The 21,911-nt window shown below is 50.1% G+C and overlaps 1 protein-coding gene across 3 annotated transcripts in view; it reads right to left on the bottom strand.

Moving 5' to 3' along the window:
- Window positions 1–21,911, bottom strand: part of KSR2 (kinase suppressor of ras 2) — an 87,657-nt gene that overhangs the window by 51,363 nt on the left and 14,383 nt on the right. For all 3 annotated transcript variants that reach the window (XM_054288592.1, XM_054288595.1, XM_054288594.1), the window contains exons 4-5: window positions 18,551–19,052; window positions 1,665–1,846 (exon numbers count right to left, since the gene is read on the bottom strand). In XM_054288592.1, coding sequence (XP_054144567.1) covers window positions 1,665–1,846; window positions 18,551–19,052 — 684 coding nt within the window. The remainder of the gene's footprint in view (window positions 1–1,664; window positions 1,847–18,550; window positions 19,053–21,911) is intronic.

The raw sequence follows: 21,911 nt of genomic DNA, 5'->3' as shown, positions 1-21,911 counted from the left end.
TATGAGCCAGAGAGAAGTTTGGTGAGAGGATCTATGTTCAGAGGATCCATTCCCTGAAAGAACTTCCTACCAAGGTCGTCGACAAAGAAACCAATAAGGATAAATAAGAGAAACCTGCAACTGCCTGTTCCAATGAGCGCCTTGTCTTTCCTGACCAATGAATAAAGTGTAAACTTGTGAGCTTTGTGAGAATGTAGAACAAGCAGGCATGCTGTAACAAAAACAAGTTTGAAGCCTTCTGCAAACGGAGTGTGTTGCTTTGCATTGTCTCCATCTCAACCATGACAAAACTGCTCCACTGATGCCAAACCTCCCAGCAGGGATCAACCAGCTGGGGAAGCCCAGCTCCCATCCAGCCCAGCAAACAGTCCCAGCAGCCAGGGAGGTCGGAGGAAATGAGAGGAGACACCTCTCTTGCAGGGTGAGTCACTTGCCAGCCCATCACTGCCATCGTGTCCCGCTGCGGCCGTGCCACATCCCATCAGGATGTCACAGCACGGCACAGAATCCAACACTGAGCAAAACTAATCCAAGGAGACACTCCAGGGAGGGCTGGGAATGGGGTTTAGGTCTGTGATTCCTGCTCTGTTGGTCTGGGCTGTGAGCTGCTTTTTTTTTTTTTAGAAATTTTAATTTTTTAATTTCCAGGCTCATCCCCAAGCTGGGATGTCCCTTTTCTGTCCTGTCCCCAAGGCTGGCTGTGACATCAAATACTGCCAGGGAAGGGAAGGGAAGGGAAGGGAAGGGAAGGGAAGGGAAGGGAAGGGAAGGGAAGGGAAGGGAAGGGAAAAGGAAATTTGTCTTCAAGCCCTCTGGCTGCAAAACCTTCTCCAGCCTGCTTCTTGAACAGGAGGAACGAACGGAAGACCCCAAAACAAGCCAAGAAGGCATTTCCAGAAAGGAAACAAGGGAAAAATCGAGGGAAGGGACAGTGACAGAAACCCAGCCTGGTGTGGAGTTGGAGGAAGTTTTAGCTGAGGAACAAGAGGCACAGGGAGCTTGGCTGGGAATCACATCCAGCAGCTGCCATGTGTTTCCTCAAGGGAAGTTCTTCTTGGGCCAAGAGCCACGCCTGGCTTGGAAAAGTTTCAGTCCCTGTGGAATTAATCCCAGCACTGGTGTGGGACCAGGAAATGAGCGCCAGGCTGCTTCTCCCAGACCTGGGTGAGCTCATGGAGTCAAACCCAGCCGGTGAGTGCCACCACCAGCATCTCCTGGGAAAGGACAGAGCTCTGCCAGGTGGGATCAGCTCCATGGCGTTCGCACCAGGACTGGCTTCCCAAAACTCCACATCAGCTCCACATCCTGAGGGATTGAGCAGTTCTGCCCTTGATGTCAAAGCAAGGACCCAGGAGAGGTTTAAACACAGAGGTGAAACCACAAAGGTTTACAAACCCACCCATAGAAAAGTCACTTTTAGGTGACATCCAGGCAGACCCACCCCCCCAGACAGCACAAAAACCTCTGTGGCCTTCCCAAAAAAACAGAAATAATCAAGTTTTTGGGGCTATCTTTGCCCACAGATCTCTAAACACCAACACGAGGCACCTCCACAATGGCTGGGCTCATTCCACAATGCTCAACCAATGTCCTCCAAACTCCCCAGTCCCATCCCTTGCCTGGCACCTCCCACCCTGGGCAGGGGCGCCCGAGGGGGCACTCACTCGCAGAGAAGGTGGCGTCGGTGTGCACGGGCGGCGTGGAGGGCAGGAAGGGCGGGTAGCCCACGAAGAAGGAGCGCAGGGAGCGCTCGGAGAGCAGCGGGGAGCGCTGGGCCGGGATGTTCTCACAGCTCCCCACGCTGTTGTGGATCTTGAGGTTCAGGGGCTTGTTCTTCTTCTTGACTCTGGGAGGGAAGAGAGGGAAAAGGAAGGAGAAGTGAAGGGAAAGGAGTTGGGCACGGGCTGGTGGCACCCGTGGGATGGGGTTGCTGCTGAATCATCTCCCGTGTGATAATTAATGCAGCTTCCCCATGGAAATTCCAAATCCCTCCCCACCATCAAACAAAGGCAATTTTCATTAAGGAACATTCCAGAGCTTTTCCTCTTGAGAACCTGGGTGAAAAAAATATCATTGGGTCCAAAAGCTCGTCACCCTCAGCCTTGCTGACCTTGTCCAATCCCCTAAATGGTCACATTTAATGTCACTACATCAAATAAAGGGCCCAAGCAAGGGTGGGCTGCAGTGGAGAGTGTGAGCGACCCCAAGAGATTCCCAGGAATCCCCACAGGGCCGTGGTGTGGACAACCCAAAACACTGAGGGAAGTTTCTCAGAAATGAAACTCTGCAGAGCAGGAGGAGGAGTCGCCTGCTCTGTCAGTCCAATCTCCCTCCTGTCCCATTTTTCCACACTGGGACAAGGCCCAGCGTTTTTCTGCTGGCTCAGATGATCCCAAAGCTGCACCAGACTGGAAGGGTTTGGGATGCAGAGTGACTCTGGCAGCTCAGATGGGCCGGGCTGCAGGATCCTGGCACTCAGAGCTGCTCCAGCTCATCCACTCTGGCTGCCACGGAGTGAGGAGCAGAGAGAGCCCGGGGAAAGGCAGCTCAGCCTGCTGGGGATCTACAGAATCTGGGACAGAGATCCTTGGAGAGCATCCTGTCTGTGCAACATCTCAAGGATTCCTGGAATGCCCCATCCATAATCCCTGCATCCCAACTGGAGCACTGCATCCAACTCTGTGTCCCAGCACAGGAGGGACCTGGAGCTGCTGGAGAGAGCCCAGAGGAGGCACCAGAGATGCTGCAAGGGCTGGAGCCAGGCTGGGAGAGCTGGGGGCGCTCACCTGGAGAGGAGAAGGCTCCAGGGAGAGCTCAGAGCCCCTTGCAGGGCCTGAAGGGGCTCCAGGAGAGCTGGAGAGGGACTGGGGACAAGGGATGGAGGGACAGGACACAGGGAATGGCTCCCACTGCCAGAGGGCAGGGATGGATGGGATATTGGGAATTGGGAATTGTTCCCTGGCAGGGTGGGCAGGCCCTGGAGCTGAGCATGTCCCACCACTCCCAGCGGTGCCCGGGGGCATCTGGCCCTGCCAGGCGCTAGGAAATGGCCTCTTAATGAAGAAAATTAAACCATCCTCTAATAAGTTAATTATTTCCTCACACAGGAAAGCTGCTGCTGTGTTTAGGGTGGCTGCTAGGACCTCTTTGGGCTCAGGATGGGGTGGATGTTCCCGGCTGGTCCAGCTGAGCAGCTCTCCTGGCTTGGAACTCCTTGGGGTCAGCCCCGCAGGGGATGGTCATGGAGCCATGGAATGGGTTGGGTGGGAAGGGACATTATAGCTCATTAAAGGACATGGCAGGGACACCTCCCACTGTCCCAGGCTGCTCCCAGCCCCAGTGTCCAGCCTGGCCTTGGGCACTGCCAGGGATCCAGGGGCAGCCACAGCTGCTCTGGGCACCCTGTGCCAGGGCCTGCCCACCCTGCCAGGGAACAATTCCTAATTCCCAATATCCCATCTAACCCAGCCCCAAATCCAGCCCATCCCCTCCACTGCTGCTCCTCAATCCCAACCCCACCACAGGGTCTCCACCGAAAATCCCATTGCTGCTCCCCTGGCCTGGCCCCAGCCCCCCTGAGCTCAACCCCGGCCCAAAGCCCTTCCTGAGAGGCAGTGATTAAGCACTAATCTCGTTTTTTTCCACCCATAAATCAGTTCCAGACCAAATATTTACTGCGAGCATCATTTCCTCGCCAAGCAGTGCTGCTGACAGCTCTCATTATTAGGAAGGATGAGTGATTTTGGACAGAGAGAGATTTTTTTTTTTTTCCTCTCTCTGTTTCTTCAGGAGAAGAAAAAATAATAAAGAATAATAAACACCAGGATCCAACTGGGTGACTGGGCTGGCTGCCCATCCTCCCATGGCTTTGATCCCTGTCCTGAGGGAAGGGGGGCAAACATTGAAGCCTGGAGAGGAGAAGGAGCACCCATGGATAACCCCCTGGCACAGGGGGCTCACAGGGACAGGGATCCTGTGGGGGGGGACAAGCAGTGTCTGAGGGGACAAGCAGTGTCTGAGGGACACAGAGCAAACCCAGCCTTGTTTGGGGCTTCTTGGGCAAAAAAGGATCAAAAATCATTCTTGGGGCAGGGCTGGAGAGTGAGGCCAGCCATGGGCACCTCAGAAAGGACTTGTTGCCATGATGGATCACCCATCCATCCATGGATCCATGGATCCATCCATCCATTCATCCATCCATCCACCATCCATCCATTCATCCATCATCCATCCGTCCGTCCGTCCATCCATCCATCCATCCCCCATCCATCCATCCATCCATCCATCCATCCATCCATCCATCTCCATCCAAAACAAAACAAAACAAAACAAAACTGAACTAAACTAAACTAAACTAAACTAACCAACCAAACAAACAAAAGAAAACCAAAACAAAACAAAAAAGGGAAAATGTCAGCCTAATTTCAATTTTCCCTAGGGATAACGCCCAAGACAGCCCTGCTTTGGGAAAGGGAGGCAGGATTATGGAGCGGATATTTTTCATTTTGGCTCCAAAGGGTTTTGAGGGAGCAGAGAGAACCACACATGGTCCATCTCGAGGCTTGGAGCTCTCCAAAATCTGGGAGATGCCCACAGCACCCTCCAGGGATGGCAGGAAAATGCCACCACGGGCCAAGGACGCCTTTCCTGCCAGATTTGGAGCACATCCTGAAATCTGGACATCCCCACTATTATTTTTTTCCTCTCTCCACAGTTATTCCACCCTCTTCCCTGCTCCAGAAGGCTCCAAATCTGGATATTCCCAGGATTCTACCCCTCACTGCAGGTCCCCAGCAGCACATCGGGATCAGCCCCTGCTCCACACAGCCCTTGGCTTCCCAAACCTTTCCCAAAACTCAACCCTTGGCACATCGTGAACACACCCAGCATCCCCCTCTCCTTCACCTCTCACCACCCCATAACCCTCTGCAGACCTAAATTCCTCATTTTTCCTCATTTTTCCTCCTTTTTTCCGTGGAGCATCGGGGTTAATTCCTGCCTCGGGATGCTCGGGAAAATCAGTGCAGGGAGAGATTCCTTCTCAGATAGGCGAATGCCAACGATCGGGGCTGTAATTTCATGCAGGAATTTGCTAAATATATAATGATAGATGAAAAAAAAAAAAGAAATGGGGAATTAAAAAAAAAATTAAAAAAAAAAAAAGGCGAGCGAGTTTGAAGCGTTTAATGCAAATCCCTTGAGGTGTCAATCCCGCCTGAATGGCTCATCCCCGCCTGCTCGGTGGGATCAGTCAAACGCTTATCACTGGCTTGGGGAGGGGAAAAATAGAGGGTTTCAACAGGAGCTGAAAAACAGGAGCAGACAGCGGGACAAAGGGCCTGTCACAGAGGGATGCTGCAGGGAGGGTGGGGATGATTGTTTGGGATTTCACAGAAGGAGCCCGGGGAGGTTTTGCCCGGCTGGGATGTCCTGGGATGGTTTGGGGGTTGGAGGAGCAGGAGGTGCTGGGAGAAGCTGGAATGTGAGGGTGGGCGCAGTGGGATCCGTGTGCTACAGGGAGTGAAAATCCATCACAGGGCTGTGGTGCTTCTAGGATAGGGCTGATCCCAAAAAGCATCGCAAAGGGAGCACCCCAGCCATTCCTCAGCTCTGGCAGGGCCCATCTCCATTCCCAATGCTTTGAAAACCTGTCAGTATTCTCAGGGCTGTGATATTTTTGAAGAATGGCTGATCCCAAAAAGCATCCCAAAGAGGACACCCCAAACATTCCTCAGCCTCTGGCAGGGCTCATCTCCATTCCCAACTCTTAAAAAACCTGGAAATCAAGTCAATGTTCACTGTGATGCTCCTGGGATATGGCTCATCCCAAAAAACTTCCCAAAGGGAACACCCCAAACATTCCCTGGCAGTGCTCATCTTCATTCCCAACTCCTAAAAAACCCAGAAATCGAGTCAATGTTCACAGGGCTGTGGTGCTCCTGGAATATGGCTCATCCCAAAAAAACATCCCAAAAACATCTCAACCATTCCTCAGCTCTGGCAGGGTTCATCCTCCATTCCCAACTCTTAGAAAACCTGTGAATTAGTCAAATGTTCATGGAGCTGTGATATTTCTGGGATATGGCTGATCCCAAAAAGCATCCCAAAGGCAACACTGCAGCCATTCCCCAGCCCCTGGCAGTGGTCATCTCCATTCCCAACTCTTAAAAAACCTGGAAATCCAGTCAATGTTCACTGTGATGCTGTGATGCTCCTGGAGTATGGCTGATCCCAAAAAACATCCCAAAGGGAACACCCCAATCAGCCCCTGGCAGTGCTCATCTCTTAAAAAACCCAGAAATTCCCAACTCTTAAAAAACCTGGAAATCGAGTCAGTGTTCACTGTGATGCTCCTGAAAGATGGCTGATCCCAAAAACATCCCAAAAGGAACACCCCAAACATTCCCCAGCTCTAGCAGGGATCATCTCCATTCCCAACTTTTAAAAAACCAGAAATCCAGTCAATCTTCACAAGGCTGTGATGCTCCTGAGATATGGCTGATCCCAAAGGGAACACCCCAAACATTCTTCAGCTCTGGCAGGGCTCATCCTCCATTCCCAGGTCTTAAAAAACCTGGAAATCAAGTCAATATTTTCAGGTCTGTGATACTTCTGGAGCATGGCTCATCCCAAAAAGCATCCCAAAGAGGACACCCTCATCATTCCTCAGCCCCTGGCAGTGCTCATCTCCATTCCCAACTCTTAAAAAACCCAGAAATCAAGTCAATGTTCACAGGGCTGTGATACTCCTGGAGTATAGCTGATCCTAAAATGTATCCCAAAGAGGACACCCCAACCAGCCCCTGGCAGGGATCATCCTCCATTCCCAACTCTTAAAAACCCAGAAATTGAGTCAATGTTCACTGTGATGCTCCTGGAATATGGCTCATCCCAAAAAGCATCCCAAAGGGAACACCCCAATCAGCCCCTGGCAGTGCTCATCTCTTAAAAAACCCAGAAATTCCCAACTCTTAAAAAACCTGTGAATTAGTCAAATGTTCATGGGGCTGTGATATTTCTGGGATATGGCTCATCCCAAAAAGCATCCCAAAGGCAACACTGCAGCCATTCCCCAGCTCTAGCAGGGATCATCTCCATTCCCAACTCTTAAAAAAACAGAAATCCAGTCAATGTTCACAAGGCTGTGATGCTCCTGGAATATGGCTCATCCCAAAAAACATCCCAAAGGGAACACCCCAATCAGCCCCTGGCAGGGCTCATCTCTTAAAAAACCCAGAAATTCCCGACTCTTAAAAAACCTGGAAATCAAGTCAATATTTTCAGGGCTGTGATACTTCTGGAGCATGGCTGATCCCAAAAAACATCCCAAAAACACTCCAACCATTCCCCAGCTCTGGCAGCACTCATCCTCCATTCCCAACTCTTAAAAAAACCCAGAAATTGAATAAGTAGCCACCTGTTCTGCAGGCATTTGTTGTCACTCCCATTCTTATTGCCATCTAAAAGAATTAAAACGGGTTTAATTTAAGACTGAGCCACAAGGCAGGAGCCAGAGCCAGGTGATGTTTTATTCACCACTTTGCTCTTCGTCAGCACACACCAATTTCCACACAAGCGTTGCTCTTAAAGGAAGGGAAATAGAGTGGGAGAAAAAAAAAATAAAAATAAAAATCCTCTCCTCGGTATTTCAGCTGTAAAGGATTAAAGATCGCTGCAGCCTGGCCGGGATTCAGCCCCGAAGATTTGTGGCTTTTGGAGTACTTTAATTGTACAATATTCCAGATTAAATCAGAGCAAGGAGCAGGTGAAGTGCTGCCCCCGTGCCTCCTCCACCAGCAGCACCCACTGGAATGGGAAAAAAGGGAATAAAACACTCAGAATCAAGCACTCAGATTCACTCTGGCATCCTTTGGAATGCCAAAAATAATTTTTTAAAAGTGAAAAACCACTCAGATTCACTCTGGCACGCTTTGGAATGGCAAAAAAAAAAAAAAAAAAAAAAAAAAAAAAGGAAGAAGAAAACATTGAGATTCACTCTGGAATTCTTTGGAATGGCAAAAAGAAAAAAGGAAGAAAACACTCAGATTCAAAACACTCATATTTGCTCTGACATACTTTGGAATGGTAAAAAAGGGAGAAAACACTCAGATTCACTCTGGCATCCTTTGGAATGGGAAAAAGGGGAAGAAAATCCTCAGATTCTGGCATTCTTTGGAATGGCAAAAAAAAGGGAAGAAAAGCCTTAGATTCACTCTGGCATTCTTTGGAATGGCAAAAAAAGGGAGAAAAGCTTCAGATTCATGCTGGCATTCTTTGGAATGGCAAAAAAAAATTAAAAAGGGAAAAAACCACTCATATTCACTCTGGCATTTTTTGGAATGGTAAAAATAAAGGGAGAAAACACTCAGATTCACTCCAGCATTCTTTGGAATGGTAAAAAAAAGGGAGAAAAGCTTCAGATTCACTCTGGCATTCATTGGAATGGTTAAAAAAAGGGAGAAAACCCTCAGATTCACTCTGCCATTCTCTGGAATGGCAAAAAATGGGAAAAAAACTTCAAATTCACTCTTTGGAATGGCAAATAAAAAGGAAGAAAGCACTCAGATTCACTCTGGCATTCTCTGGAATGGCAAAAAAAGGGAAAAAAATCTTCGAATTCACTCTTTGGAATGGCAAATAAAAAGGAAGAAAACACTCAGATTCACTCTGGCATTCTTTGGAATGGCAAAAAAATGGGAAAAAAGCTTCAGATTCACTCAGGAATTCTTTGGAATGGTGAAAAAAGGGAAGATAGACCTCAGATTCACTCTGGCATTCTTTGGAATGGTAAAAAAAAAAAAAAAAAAAAAAAAAAGGAAGAAAAGCCTCAGTTTCACTCTGGCATTGTTTCAGGCAGGAATGATTTGGTGGGAAGGGAGCTTGAAGGTGATTTTATCCCAACCTTGCCATGGGCAGGGACACCTCCCACTGTCCCAGGGATCCAGGGGCAGCCGCAGGTTCAGTCTGTGCTCACAGGGAACAATTCCTAATTCCCAATTTCCCATCCATCCCTGCAGTGGGAAGCCATTCCCTGTGTCCTGTCCCTCCTTAGCAAAGCTCCTCTCCAGAATTTCTCTCACTTCTCCCTTCCTGTTCCAATATTGGCACACAGATGGCAAAATCCGACCTTTTTCTCAAATAAACCATTAAAAACCCCACCCTGGCTGAGGAGTCTGAGCATTCCCAAACAGCCTTGGGGAGTTGGGATCACAACCAAAATTTGGGATCACAACAGCTGGAGTTGTCTCAGCACCAGGTCACATTTGGCACCAGGACAAACACAGAGCTCCATGCCCCCAGTGCCATCCCACACCCCAAATCCCCCTGGTGCACTCAGGGTGGCACCAAATTCTGAAGGATTTTCAGCATTCAAGGCTTTTGAACCTGCCTGAAAAGCTGAAATTCCTTCATTCTCCACCCAAACCTGAACAGGCTCCACACTCCTGAGCAAGCTGGGCTTGAGATAAAGAAATAAACACAGAATATCCTGCAGATGTTCCATTTATCCTCCTCATTCCCATAAAGAGGCAACAATCCCTCCCTCCCTCCCCTTGGCCAGAGGAAAAGCAGCTCCTTCATATCAAAGCCTCAGCACTTAAATATTTATCCAAGTGCCTGTCCCCACTTCCCTGGGTGCCTGAATTTCCAGGCTCGACTCTGACTGATCTATTATTCCCTTTTCCAAGCACAAGGTGGAACTTTTTTATTACAGCTGCAAATTATGAAGCTGGGAGATTCTTTGAAGGGAGTTTGAGCCAAACAGGTTTCATCCCCCCCCCCCCCCCCCTCCTCCTCAGGGCTGCAGGAACAGCACTGGGAGCAGGCAGGGGCAGGAAGGAGCTGGCAGAGGTAATTGCCAGGATCCTGGAGCTGGAGCTGTTTCTCATTAAGCCCTTTCTGTTTTCTTGGTTGCCACCGTTACGTTGCTTTGAGGGCGCTGGGGGTGAGCTGGGGCCAGCCAGGGCTGCTGGGGATGAGTTTCCTTCAGATGTAGAAACTTCCACGGGGATTCAGCCCCTCAATGGGGCACCCTGAGGGGGTTTCAACATCCCCAGACAGCACAACCTCAGCCAGGTGGGGCAGATCCGCCCCAAACCTGGAATGATTTGGGATGGAAGGGACCTTAAGGATCATCTCATTCCACCCCTGCCATGGCAAGGACACATTCCATTGTCCCAGGCTGCTCCAATCCTTGTCCAGCCTGGCCTGAAAAACTCCCAGGGATCCAGGGGCAGTCACAGCTGCTCTGGGAGCTCCATCCCAGCCTCTCCCCACCCTGCCAGGGAACAATTCCTAATTCCCAATATCCCATCCATCCCTGCCCTTTGGCAGTGGGAGCCATTCCCTGTGTCCTGTCCCTCCATCCCTTGTCCCCAGTCCCTCTCCAGCTCTCCTGGAGCCCCTTCAGGCCCTGCAAGGGGCTCTGAGCTCTCCCTGGAGCCTTCTCCTCTCCAGCTGAGCACCCCCAGCTCTCCCAGCCTGGCTCCAGAGCAGAGGGATGGGTGGCCTGAAGACCACAGAGATTCCCACAGGATCATCCAGTGCCACCCCTGCCATGGGCAGGGACACCTCCCACTGTCCCAGGCTGCTCCAAGCTCCATCCAACCTGACCTGGGACATTCCAGGGATCCAGGGGGAACCACAGCTCCAGAGCAGAGGGGCTCCAGCCCTTGGAGCACCTCCATGGCCTCTCTGGGCTCCCTGCTTTTGGTTTTCATCCCATTATCACCAAGGAATCCCCTGGAGCTCTTGGGCCACCACAGAGGGTCAGGAGAAGCTCCCACCAACCTCTTGAACCACAACGAATGGAACAGGGGAGCTGCTCCCTGACTGAACACAGAGCTGGGCAGAGCTCAGGCAGTGCCAAGGCCAGCAGTGCTCATTCCCATCCGGGCCAGCACTGCCCACAGCCCCTGCCCTCTCCGTGCCCTCCCTCCCAGCCGGGAACGCTGTCCCACCTCTCCCAGGACGCTCATCCTGATCTAAATTCATCCTCACGCCCGTCTGGCTTCGAAAGGAGCCTCAACTCCTCATTAAAGGACACGATGAGAAGTTTCTTCTCTGAGCACGGCTCTGGATGGAATAGCAGGGCCGTAATTAACATTAATGACACTCCTAAGGAGCGCCGCAGCCCGGAGCAGCGGGACCGTTCCAGCGCGGAGCCAGGTTGGAGCGGGCACCACTCATCACTGTCACCTCACGGTGTGCAAAGCATCCTTTGGGGGAGCTGGACACATTCCAGGGGCTGTGCTCGGCTCCACAGCCCAGCAGCAGCAGCGAGATTAATCAGGGGGATGATTTGGAAGCACAGGGAGAGATGCTGCTCGTTTTGCTCTCCAAATTCCTGCACTGCCCCTCGCTGGAGCTCCAGGCTGGGCTCTGGTCTTGGGATGAATAACAGCATGGAGATCGTGTGTCGCAGGCATCTTTTTGTGAAAAATCCTTTCTTTAGGATTTTTTCCTTTTGAGAAGCTGAGAGGCCTCAAGAACAAAATGTAAACATTGGTTACCTGCTGCTGTGGAATGCAACAGGTGCATCTGTGATTGAGCTCATGTGGTTGTTTCTAATTAATGGCCAATCACAGTCAGCTGGCTTGGACTCTCTGAGCCACAAACCTTTGTTATCATTCTATTCTATTCTTAGCCAGCCTTCTGATGAGAACCTTTTCTTCTATTCTTTTAGTATAGTTTTAATGTAATATATATCATAAAATAATAAATCAGCCTTCTGAAACATGGAGTCAGATCCTCATCTCTTCTCTCATCCAAGAACCCCTGTGAACATGGTCAAAATCATGCGATCCTTGGAAATCATGGAGTCCCCAGGTGCCACATCCACACAGGTTTTAAAACTCCCTGAGAGTGGGGATCCAGCACTGCCCTGGGCAGTTGTGCCAGTGCCTGACCACCCTTTCCAGGAAGGAATTTCCCCAAAATCCACCCTGCCCCTGCCCTGGCCCAGCCTGAGGCCGTTCCCTCTGTTCCCGTCCCTGTTCCCTGGAGCACAGCCCGACCCCCCCGGCCGTCCCCTCCTGTCAGGAGCTGTGCAGAGCCACAAGGGCCCCTGAGCCTCCTTTGCTCCAGGCTGAGCCCCTTCCCAGCTCCCTCAGCCTCTCCTGGGGCTCCAGCCTCTTCCCAGCTCCGTTCCCTGCCCTGGACACGCTCCAGCCCCTCCAGGTCACGATGGACCCAAAAGTGCCCCCAGGATCTGAGGTGTCTCACAGGGGACGGGCCCTGCCCTGCTCCTGCTGCCCCTCAGGGCTGGCACAGCCCAGGTGCCAGTGCCCACCTTGGGAAGAGGTTCCATATGGATCATTTCCACACGTTGGGCACGTCCTGCTGCATCCACCTGCTCTGCAAACATCCATCTCCCGCTCGTGCCCAGTGCCAGGAGCCCACCTGCCTTTCCAAAGCTGGGCAATGTCACAGGAGCTGCCTGGATGCTCTCCTGAATCCTGCCCATGCGGAACATCCAAGCATCGATCCACCAGGTGGATGGGAATTGCTACAAGGGGAAACGTCATTATTATCAAGGTTGAGGAGCAGCAGAATTAATGATCCATCAGGGCCTGTTTAGGAACAGCTTAAACGATTAAATCTGAGGCACAGTCCAAGCAGAGGCTGCTCGGTAGGGTGGGGATGGTGGAGAAGACCTCTGCTCCCAGGTTTTTGGAGGTCTGGGATTCAGTTTTTCATCTCTGTCCCCTCTGCTCCCAAGTTTTTGTGGGTCTGGGATTCAGTTTTCACCTCTGGGCTGTCTGGTCCCAGGTTTTTGGAGGTCTGAAAGGACAGGCCTGAAAGACACAGGATGGGTCTAAGGAGGGGTTAGAGGAAGAAGGACGGGTCTAAGAAGGGGTCCATAGATGTAGGATGGGTCCAAGGATGAGTCAAAGGACAAAGAGTCAGTCAGAGAAGGAAGGATTGATTGATCAAAGGCCAGGTCTAAGGAGAGGTCCAGGAATGAAGGACAGGCCCAAGGACAGGCCTAAAGATGAAGGAGGGGTCCAAATACAGGGGAAAGGATTTGTCTAAGGATGGGCCAAAGGGCAGAGGATGGGTCTAACATGGAGTCCCACAATAAAAGGTGTGTTCAAGAACTGGTCTAAAGATGAAGGATGGGTCTAAGGACAAAGGAAAAGTCTAAGTATAGGCCAAAGGATGAAGGATGGGTCTAGTGAGGGATCCCGGGATGAGTCCAAGGACAGGTCTAAAGAAAAAGGATGGGTCTAAGGATGGGCCCAAGGATGATGGATATGTCTAAGTACAAAGAAAATCTCTAAGCACAGGTCAAAGGATGAAGGATGGGCCAAAGGACAAAGGCCAGGTCTAATGAGAGGTCCAGAGATGAAGGATGTGTTCAAGGGCAGGTCTAAAGATGAAGGACAGGTCTAAAGATGGGTCCAAGGATGAAGGAAGGGTTAAAGGGGAGGCCTAAAGATGAAAGATAGGGTCTAGGATGATGGTCCAAGGTGGGCCAAAGGACAAAGAACAGGCCAAAGGCCGGGTCTAAAGAGGGGTCCAAGGATGAAGGATGGGTTAAAGGGCAGGTCTAAAGATGAAGGACAGGTCTAAAGATGAAGGACAGGTCTAAAGATGGGTCCAAGGATAATGGGTGAGTTTAGGTAGAGGTCCAAGGATAAAGGATGAGCCAAAGGGTAAAGTCCACCCACTCCTTCCAAGGGTTAACATAAGGATAAAAGATAAAAGATAAAGGATAAATGATGGGCCAAAGGATGGGTCTAAAAAGGGATCTAAGGATGAAGGATGGGTTCAAGGGGAGGCCTAAAGATGAAAGATAAGGTCTAAGGATGGGTCCAAGGATGATGGGTGGGTCTAGGTAGAGGACAAAAGACAAAAGATTGGCCAAAGGATGGGTCTAAGGGTAAAATCCACCACTCCTTCCGAGGGTTAACAAGCCCTTAACGAGCTGGACTTCAGTTCTCCAGCTAATGGATTTTTGAGAGCTCCCATTCCAAGTTTGTTTCTTCCCTGGCTCCTGGCTGATGGATAATCATTAACTACCCATGAGAGACTCCAATGGCCCGTGGAATTCATGAGGTATTAAATGGGCATTATTTTATCAGCTGCTCTCAATGTTTTGTTTGGGTTTGGGGACCGTTCCTGAGATGTTTATGGGCTGTGGATTTATGGAAGTCAGGGGATCTTTTCAGGAGTAATGTTCCGTACCTCGGAGTTACGGTCGGCAGCTGGAGACTCCATGCGGGAAAATTGGAGGCTGGGAGCTCCAAAAAGAAAAAAATCAGACTTAACCCCTGCCTCAGAAGGTCTTGGCACACAGAAATGATGGATTAAACACCGGGAATAAGATCCAAAACACAACATTCAAAGGAGTTTATGAGCTGTCACCGGAAATCAAGCAGTACAAGGTGGCCTTGCTCGGGAGGGGACCCAGTCGCTGCTGCTGCTGTCACAAATAAATGGTGCTGGTTTATTTTCTGTCGGTGCCAAGGTGGAGAAATCAGGGGGGGGGCAGCCTCAGAGAACCCCGAGGGCTCCACTCCATCAATCCCAACACACAGATCGTGGGGAGAGAGATTTCTCCTCCTGCCAAAGTCACCCCTGAGCCCCTTTCACCCCATCCTGAGCTGGGGAGGAGATCAAGGGACTTTGGATGAGTGGCAGGACACAGGGAATGGCTCCCACTGCCAGAGGGCAGGCATGGATGGGATATTGGGAATTGGGAATTGTTCCCTGGCAGGGTGGGCAGGCCCTGGCACAGGGTGCCCAGAGTAGCTGGGGCTGCCCCTGGATCCCTGGAAATGTTCCAGGACAGGATTTGGAGCAGCCTGGGACAGTGGAAGGTGCCCCTGCCATGGCAGGAGTGGGACAAGATAGTCCTTAATATCCCTTCCATCCCAAACCATTCCATAAATCAGCATGAGGGACGCCAACGTCCCACCTGGGATGGTCTCAGAAGGGTCCTTGGAGAGACCAGGCAGGATGGGGTTAAATCTCCACCCCAGATCACTCCAGGAGATCCCACCCAGCACTTGGGATCTCCTCAAACTCTCAGCTCTCCATGTCCAGCCCCTCCTTCCATGCTGGAACAGGACAAAGTGAACAAAAAGCCCCAATCCAAAGCAACCCAAGGGCCCAACTAAAACCAGGAGGGGTTGATCAGGGCAGGTTCCAAATCCTCCTCCAGGGATGAGCTCCCTCCTGCAGAAAGCACAGAGGACTCGGACTTCAGGTACACTGTTAAAGTGTGGCATTAAAAAAAATCCCCATCCTCAAATTCCACGGCCATAAAATAACAATTAGCTGAAAAGAGCCAGAAAATATTTCAGTTTTAATCCACTTTTTCTCTGTGCCAGGCATTTTCCACCTCATCTAGGCTAATAAACAACTTCCACTCCAGCAGGGCTGTGCTGGAAAAAAAAAGAGGGAAAAAAGAAGAAGCTGCCTCTTTAATGCACTAATTACAATCCCGAAGCACTAATGGGATTAGCAGGCAGGATTTAGTGGTTGTCTCCTGCAAAATCATTAAGTGCCATTAGAGAAAATGAAGTTCCCTGCTTCTCCAAGGGGTTTGCAGGAATCCGGATCCAAGCCGGCGCAGCAGCCCCTGGGGCACAACGGGGACCTGTCAATATTGGCTCTTCCCTTGATTAATTCCCTAATCAGGAGCTGAGATTGCCCAGCACCACTGGGAAGGGAGCACTGGAGACACTGGGAGAACTGGCTGCAGTCAGGGAAAGGAATCATGGAATGGTTTGGGTGGGAAGGGAACTTAAAGCTCATCCAGTGCCACCCCTGTCATGGCAGGGACACCTCCCACTGTCCCAGGCTGCTCCAAACCCCATCCAACCTGTCCTGGGACATTCCAGGGGTCCAGGGGCAGCCACAGCTGCTCTGGGCACCCTGTGCCAGGAATGTGGAGAGGGATGAAGGCAGAGGGGACATCACTGTGCGTTTGTGTCACCCCGTGTGACATTTCCATCTCCACGCCCTTCCCTGTTCCTTCCCTTTGCAGGGAATTCCAGGCACCCCCTTCCCACTCTGGGCCAGAAGATTCCATGGTGTCCAGCTCCAGGTGAGTGCTGGAAGGTGTCCCTGCCCTTGGAATGACACGAGCTGTAACTCCTTCCAGCCCAAACCTGATTCCTGTGATCCCTGCCTGACTCCATCCAGCTTTCCCAACACCTGCAGCGCTCCCTTCCTGGTGCTGCCCGGCAATTTCAGCTCAGGATCATCAGGGAATACCCAGGGACCAACCCAGGGATCAAACAGGGCAAGCTCTGCTCTCGATGGGACCCTCTCCAGCTGAGGGCAGAGCACGGATTGGGGCTGGAATGCCGAGAAAAGCAGGAAGAGGGAGAGGAGGGAACACGGGGATGCTCCTGGGGACCCAACAAAGCCAACACTTCTCCAGTGCCTGACCACGAGGGTGGCCTTCCAGGAGGCATTTCCAGCTGAAATGGCTTTGTTCCCAAAAGCTAAAAGCCCTTGGAGACCAAAAATTCCCAGCTCAGGGGGAAAGGAGGGTGGATGCTCACCCTCAACTCACACCATGACGGTGCCACAGCTCAGGGGACAAGTGACGCCGCCACGCTGAGGCCACCAGACACATCTGCCACCCACAAACCGGCCTTGGTTCCCTCTGCCCAACGAGGGGAGCTCCAGGTCAGGCACTGGGAGCGCCTCAGTGTGGATTTAAAGTGGATTTAACCCTTCCCATGTCCCAGCCGGAGCTGCCCAAACACCACGGACAGGCCAGAGGGGCTGTGCTGTGCCAGGGCATCCCTGCTCCCTCACAACCTTCAGAAGACCATTCCCAGGGTTCTTCTAATCCTCAAGAACCCCGAATTTTGGGATGAAAAGAGCAGTTTCCCCTGGGATCCCGCTTTGGACCAGCTCCATCCCCAAACACCCTCAGGGAGAGGCGGTGATGTCCCAAAGTGGCCGCGAGTCCCCTCTGCCACCCGGTGCCATGGCAGGAGAAAGGTTTTCCGAGCAGAGCCACCGAGAAGAGTGGAAAGGGATGGGGAGGGAATGTAGAGATGCCAGGGAATCCTTTCCCTGCCCAGCAGCAGCCTCTGCCGGCAGCGGGGCCGCAGAGCAGGAGCTGCGGGATGCGGCAGAGCCTGCATGGAAAAGATCCCGAGGGGTCTCAGAACACAAACTCCTCTCCGTGAGGATTTATAAATCCATATTTCCACTTTCCAGCTGGAAGGTGATTATTCCCATCTCTCTCCGGAGTGTACTCATTCCCCCATGCAGTTCTCACAGCCATTCCCGTGCAGCAGCTGGAAAATCCAGCCCTCCCATCCCACATTCCAGCATGGCCAGCAGCAATCCTGGAGCCACTGGGTGCTCCCCATCCACCCCAAAATGAGATCAAGGCGGAGCAGAACCCCATCCCACAACTTCCCTGTTCCTCATCCACCCCAAAATGAGATCCTGGGGGAGCAGATCCGACACCATCCCACAACATCCCCCTGCAAGGAGCTGCAAAAAGGAATTTCCACACAAAACCTCCAAACAAAACGCATTATTTAGGGATATATGTACTTTTCCCAAGGCCCTGAGATGAGGTTTACCCCTCCCAACACGCCCCAGCACTCGGGTCACCACTTACTTGGGGGTGTGCGCCCCATCCACCCCAAAATGAGATCCCAGGGGAGCAGATCCGACACCATCCCACAACATCCTCACTCCCCATCCAACCCAAAATGAGATCCCGGGGGAGCAGAACCCCATCCCATGTCTTCTCTGCTCCCCATCCAACCCAAAATGAGATCCTGGGGGAGCAGAACCGGCACCATCCCACAGCATCCTCGCTGCAATAAGGAATTTCCACACAAAACCTCCAAACAAGACGCATTATTTAGGGATAAAAGTCCTTTTCCCAAGGCGCTGGGATGAGGCTTTTCCCCCCCAGCACTCAGGGCACCACTTGCTTGGGAGTGTGCGCCCCATCCACCACAAAATGAGATCCTGGGGGCCCAAAACCCCATCCCACATCTTCTCTGCTCCCCATCCACCCCAAAATAAGATCCCAGGGGAGCAGATCTGACACCATTCCACATCTTCCCCACTCCCCATCCACCCCATAATGAGATCCTGGGGGCGCAGAACCGGCACCATCCCACAGCATCCTCACTGCAAAAAGGAATTTCCACACGAAACCTCCAAACAAGACACATTATTTAGGGATAAAAGTCCTTTTCCCAAGGCGCTGGGATGAGGCTTTTCCCCCCCAGCACCCGGGTCACCACTACTTGGGGGTGTGCGCCTCATCCACCACAAAATGAGATCCTAGGGGAGCAGATCCGACACCATCCCACAACATCCCTGCTCCCCATCCACCCCAAAATGAGATCCTGGGGGAGCAGATACAACACCATTCCACAACATCCCAGCTCCCTATCCACCCCAAAATGAGATCCTGGGGGAGCAGATCCGACACCATCCCACAGCATCCTCGCTGCAATAAGGAATTTCCACACGAAACCTCCAAACAGGACGCATTATTTAGGGATAAAAGTCCTTTTCCCGAGGCACTGGGATGAGGTGGGTCGCCACTTACTTGGGTGTGTGCGCCTCGTCCACGCGGTGCCCCAGCTGGAACTCGTGCGATTTGCTGCGGTGCAGCGCCGTGAAGCCCGGGATGAGGTGGATCAGCTTCCTCGACGAGGGCGGCGGCGTGCCGGGGGGCTTCAGCTTGTTCCTGCGGCGCACGGGGGGCGTCCCCGGCGGGGTCATGGTGGTGACGATGTTGGGGGTGCGCGGCGGCGTGTGCGCGGCGTGGCGCTGCCGCGGGGACGGCGGCAGCGAGCGGTGCCCGGACTCGAGCGGTGGGCACAGCCCCGGGTGGCCCTCCACGGTCAGGCGGTCCACGTGCGTGTACATGGGGCCGTGGGACGAGGCGGCGTGGCAGTGGTGCTGCCCGCACTTGGGGGGCATCTTGGGGCTCGGGTGCGTCCTGCCCCAGGGGCCCGGATCCGCGCTGGGGCAGCCCGGGCTGTTCTCCTTGCCCGGCTCCGTGCTCGGCCACTGGATGGTCCAGTCCTGCTTGGAGAGGCTCCCGCCTGGAGAGGGCACAGAGACACGGCCGTGAGGTGGGGAATAGAGTGGGGATGTGCGGCAGGCAGCTTTTCATGGAAAATCCTTTCCTTGGGATTTTTCCTGCTGAGAAGCTGAGAGGCCTCAGGAACAAAATGTAAGCAATGGTTATCTGCTGCTGTGGAATGCAACAGGTGGATCTGTGACTAGCCCATGTTAATTGTTTCTAATTAATGGCCAATGACAGCCCAGCCGGCTTGGACTCTGTAAGAGACACAAGCTTTTGTTATCATTCCTTCTTTTTCTATTCTTAGCCAGCCTTCTGATGAAATCCTTTCTTCTATTCTTTTAGTATAGTTTTAATGTGATATATATCATAAAATAATAAATCAAGCCTTCTGAAACATGGAGTCAGATCCTCATCTCTTCCCTCATCCTCGGACCCCTGTGAACACGGTCACAGGGATTCTCTGATCAGCACTGCAGGGGTTAAAGGTTCCATCCCTGTGGGTGTTTTTGGGGTGGATGGGGTTGGGAGCAGCCTGGTTGAGTGGAAGGTGTCCCATGGAATTGGGGTGATCCTAAAGGTTCCTTCCAACCCAACTGTTCCATGACTGATTCGATGCTGGTGCTGCATCCCAGCAAGAAGCTTCTCTGTGTTGCAGAATCTTGGAATGGTTTGGATGGGAAGGGACCTGAAGGATCATCTCATCCCACCCCTGCCATGGCAGGGACACCTCCCACTGTCCCAGGCTGCTCCCAGCCCCAGTGTCCAGCCTGGCCTTGGGCACTGCCAGGGATCCAGGGGCAGCCACAGCTGCTCTGGGCACCCTGTGCCAGGGCCTGCCCACCCTGCCAGGGAACAATTCCCAATTCCCAATATCCCATCCATCCCTGCCCTCTGGCACTGGGAGCCATTCCCTGTGTCCTGTCCCTCCATCCCTTGTCCCCAGTCCCTCTCCAGCTCTCCCGGAGCCCCTTCAGGCCCTGCAAGGGGCTCTGAGCTCTCCCTGGAGCCTTCTCCTCTCCCATTGGATCCTCTCCCCTCACTCCAGGCTTTTCATGGGAATGTTCCAGTTCAAGCTCCAGGGAAAAGGAGGGGATTGGGAAAGGAAAGGTTTGGGTTGAAAAAAAGCTTTGAGTCAAGGGGTGGAGGATGGCGCAGGAGGAGTTTGCTGGAATCATTTTCTTGGAGCACAACATCAAAATAAATTATAAAAAACCCCAAATAATTGTAAAATATGAAAATATTTCCAGGAAAAATTTCCCAAATAATTGCAAAATATTTTTAAAATAACAATAAAGAATTCCTAAATAATTATAAAATATTAAAATTGTATCAACAGAATAATAAAAATTAAAATAATATTAAAAATTTTTTAAATTAAAATGAATTCATTAGAATGGATAAAAAATTAAAGTAAACAAAATAGCATTAATTAAATTTTGAGAAATTAAAATAAATTAATCAGAATAAAATATAATTAAAACAATAATTAGAAGGTTTAAAATTAAAATTAGCTGAAAATAGAAATACATCATAATAAATAAAGTAAAAATCATAACTAAAAACTCCAAAAAATAAAACTAATTAATTAGAATTAATAAGAAGTACAAAAAATTAAAAGTAAGAAGTAAAAGTGTTGTAAGTTAAATAGAAAAGATAAGAAATAAAAAGAAATAAAAAGAAATAAAAAGAAATAAAAACTATCAATGCTTAAAAATAAAATAATTCATTAGAATGATGAATAAATAAAAATAAATTAAACTAAAAATAGGAATAATAAAAATATTTGCAAAAAAGAAATCTGAAAAATCCCAGTTATGCAAGTCACCGCGCACCTATGCAAATCCTGCTCTTCCCATTGGCCGCTTCCCTCGCCTTGATTTGCATAACACCGAGCCTGCCTGGCGCTAATTAGCGGCGTTAATGAAGATGAGTGAGGATGTCCTTGCGCCCCCCGTATCCCGGCGATGCTCCCCGGAATAAAAACCACCCCCGGTGTGGGTTAAAAATTAACGGGAAAAGCCGGGAGAACGTAAATCCAGAGGGGAAGGCGGCAGGTAGCGAGATGGGATCAGCTTAAACCGGGAAAATGCGCTTAACAGGGGAAAAAACAACAAAAACATCCCAAAGCTCCTCGGGCTCCAAAGCCTGTTAGGGGCTGGAGGATTCCGCTCCCTTCCGGCGCTCCCCGATGCTGCTGCTCCGATTCCCGGCTGGAAAAGCACGGGGAGAGCTGGGAGGGAGGAAAAGTCACCTCTGTCCCGTTTGTCCCCAAATTGGTCGCCTGAGTGCTCCTCAAAACTTCGTTGTTTTGTCTGGATTCTAAATATTATATATGATATTATTTAAAATTTTAAATATATATATAAATAAAATTTATTTATTTATTATATATTATAATAGACAGTATTTATTTAATATATTAATATATAATTCATTATTTATTTATATATTATTTATATACATTATATATATTTATATATACTTATCATTTCTTTATACATTATTTAAGAATATATATAATTATATATATTATACATATTATATAACGTGTATAATATAGTATTACATATAATATATATGATTATATATAATAACATGTATTCCATATAGTAATATATAATATATGATAATATGTATAATATATATAGTTATATATATTCTTAAAGAATATAATTTATATATTATTTAAGTATATAATTATATCTATTATACATATGATTATATGTTATATGTTATATATGTGTATGAAAACACGTATAATATATCATATTATTGATTGTATATTATATTGTATTATATAATATTAGATAATAGATAATAGATATTATATACAATAGATAATATAATAAATTTTTATTACATAATTATATATTAT

This window comes from Melozone crissalis, unplaced genomic scaffold (genome assembly GCF_028551555.1).
Source record: "Melozone crissalis strain CALT ecotype California unplaced genomic scaffold, PUWL_Pcris_2 ptg000063l_1, whole genome shotgun sequence".
Classification (NCBI taxonomy): domain Eukaryota; kingdom Metazoa; phylum Chordata; class Aves; order Passeriformes; family Passerellidae; genus Melozone; species Melozone crissalis.
Note: the sequence above shows the minus strand (reverse complement) of the source record. Positions and strands in the feature narration are given on the sequence as shown.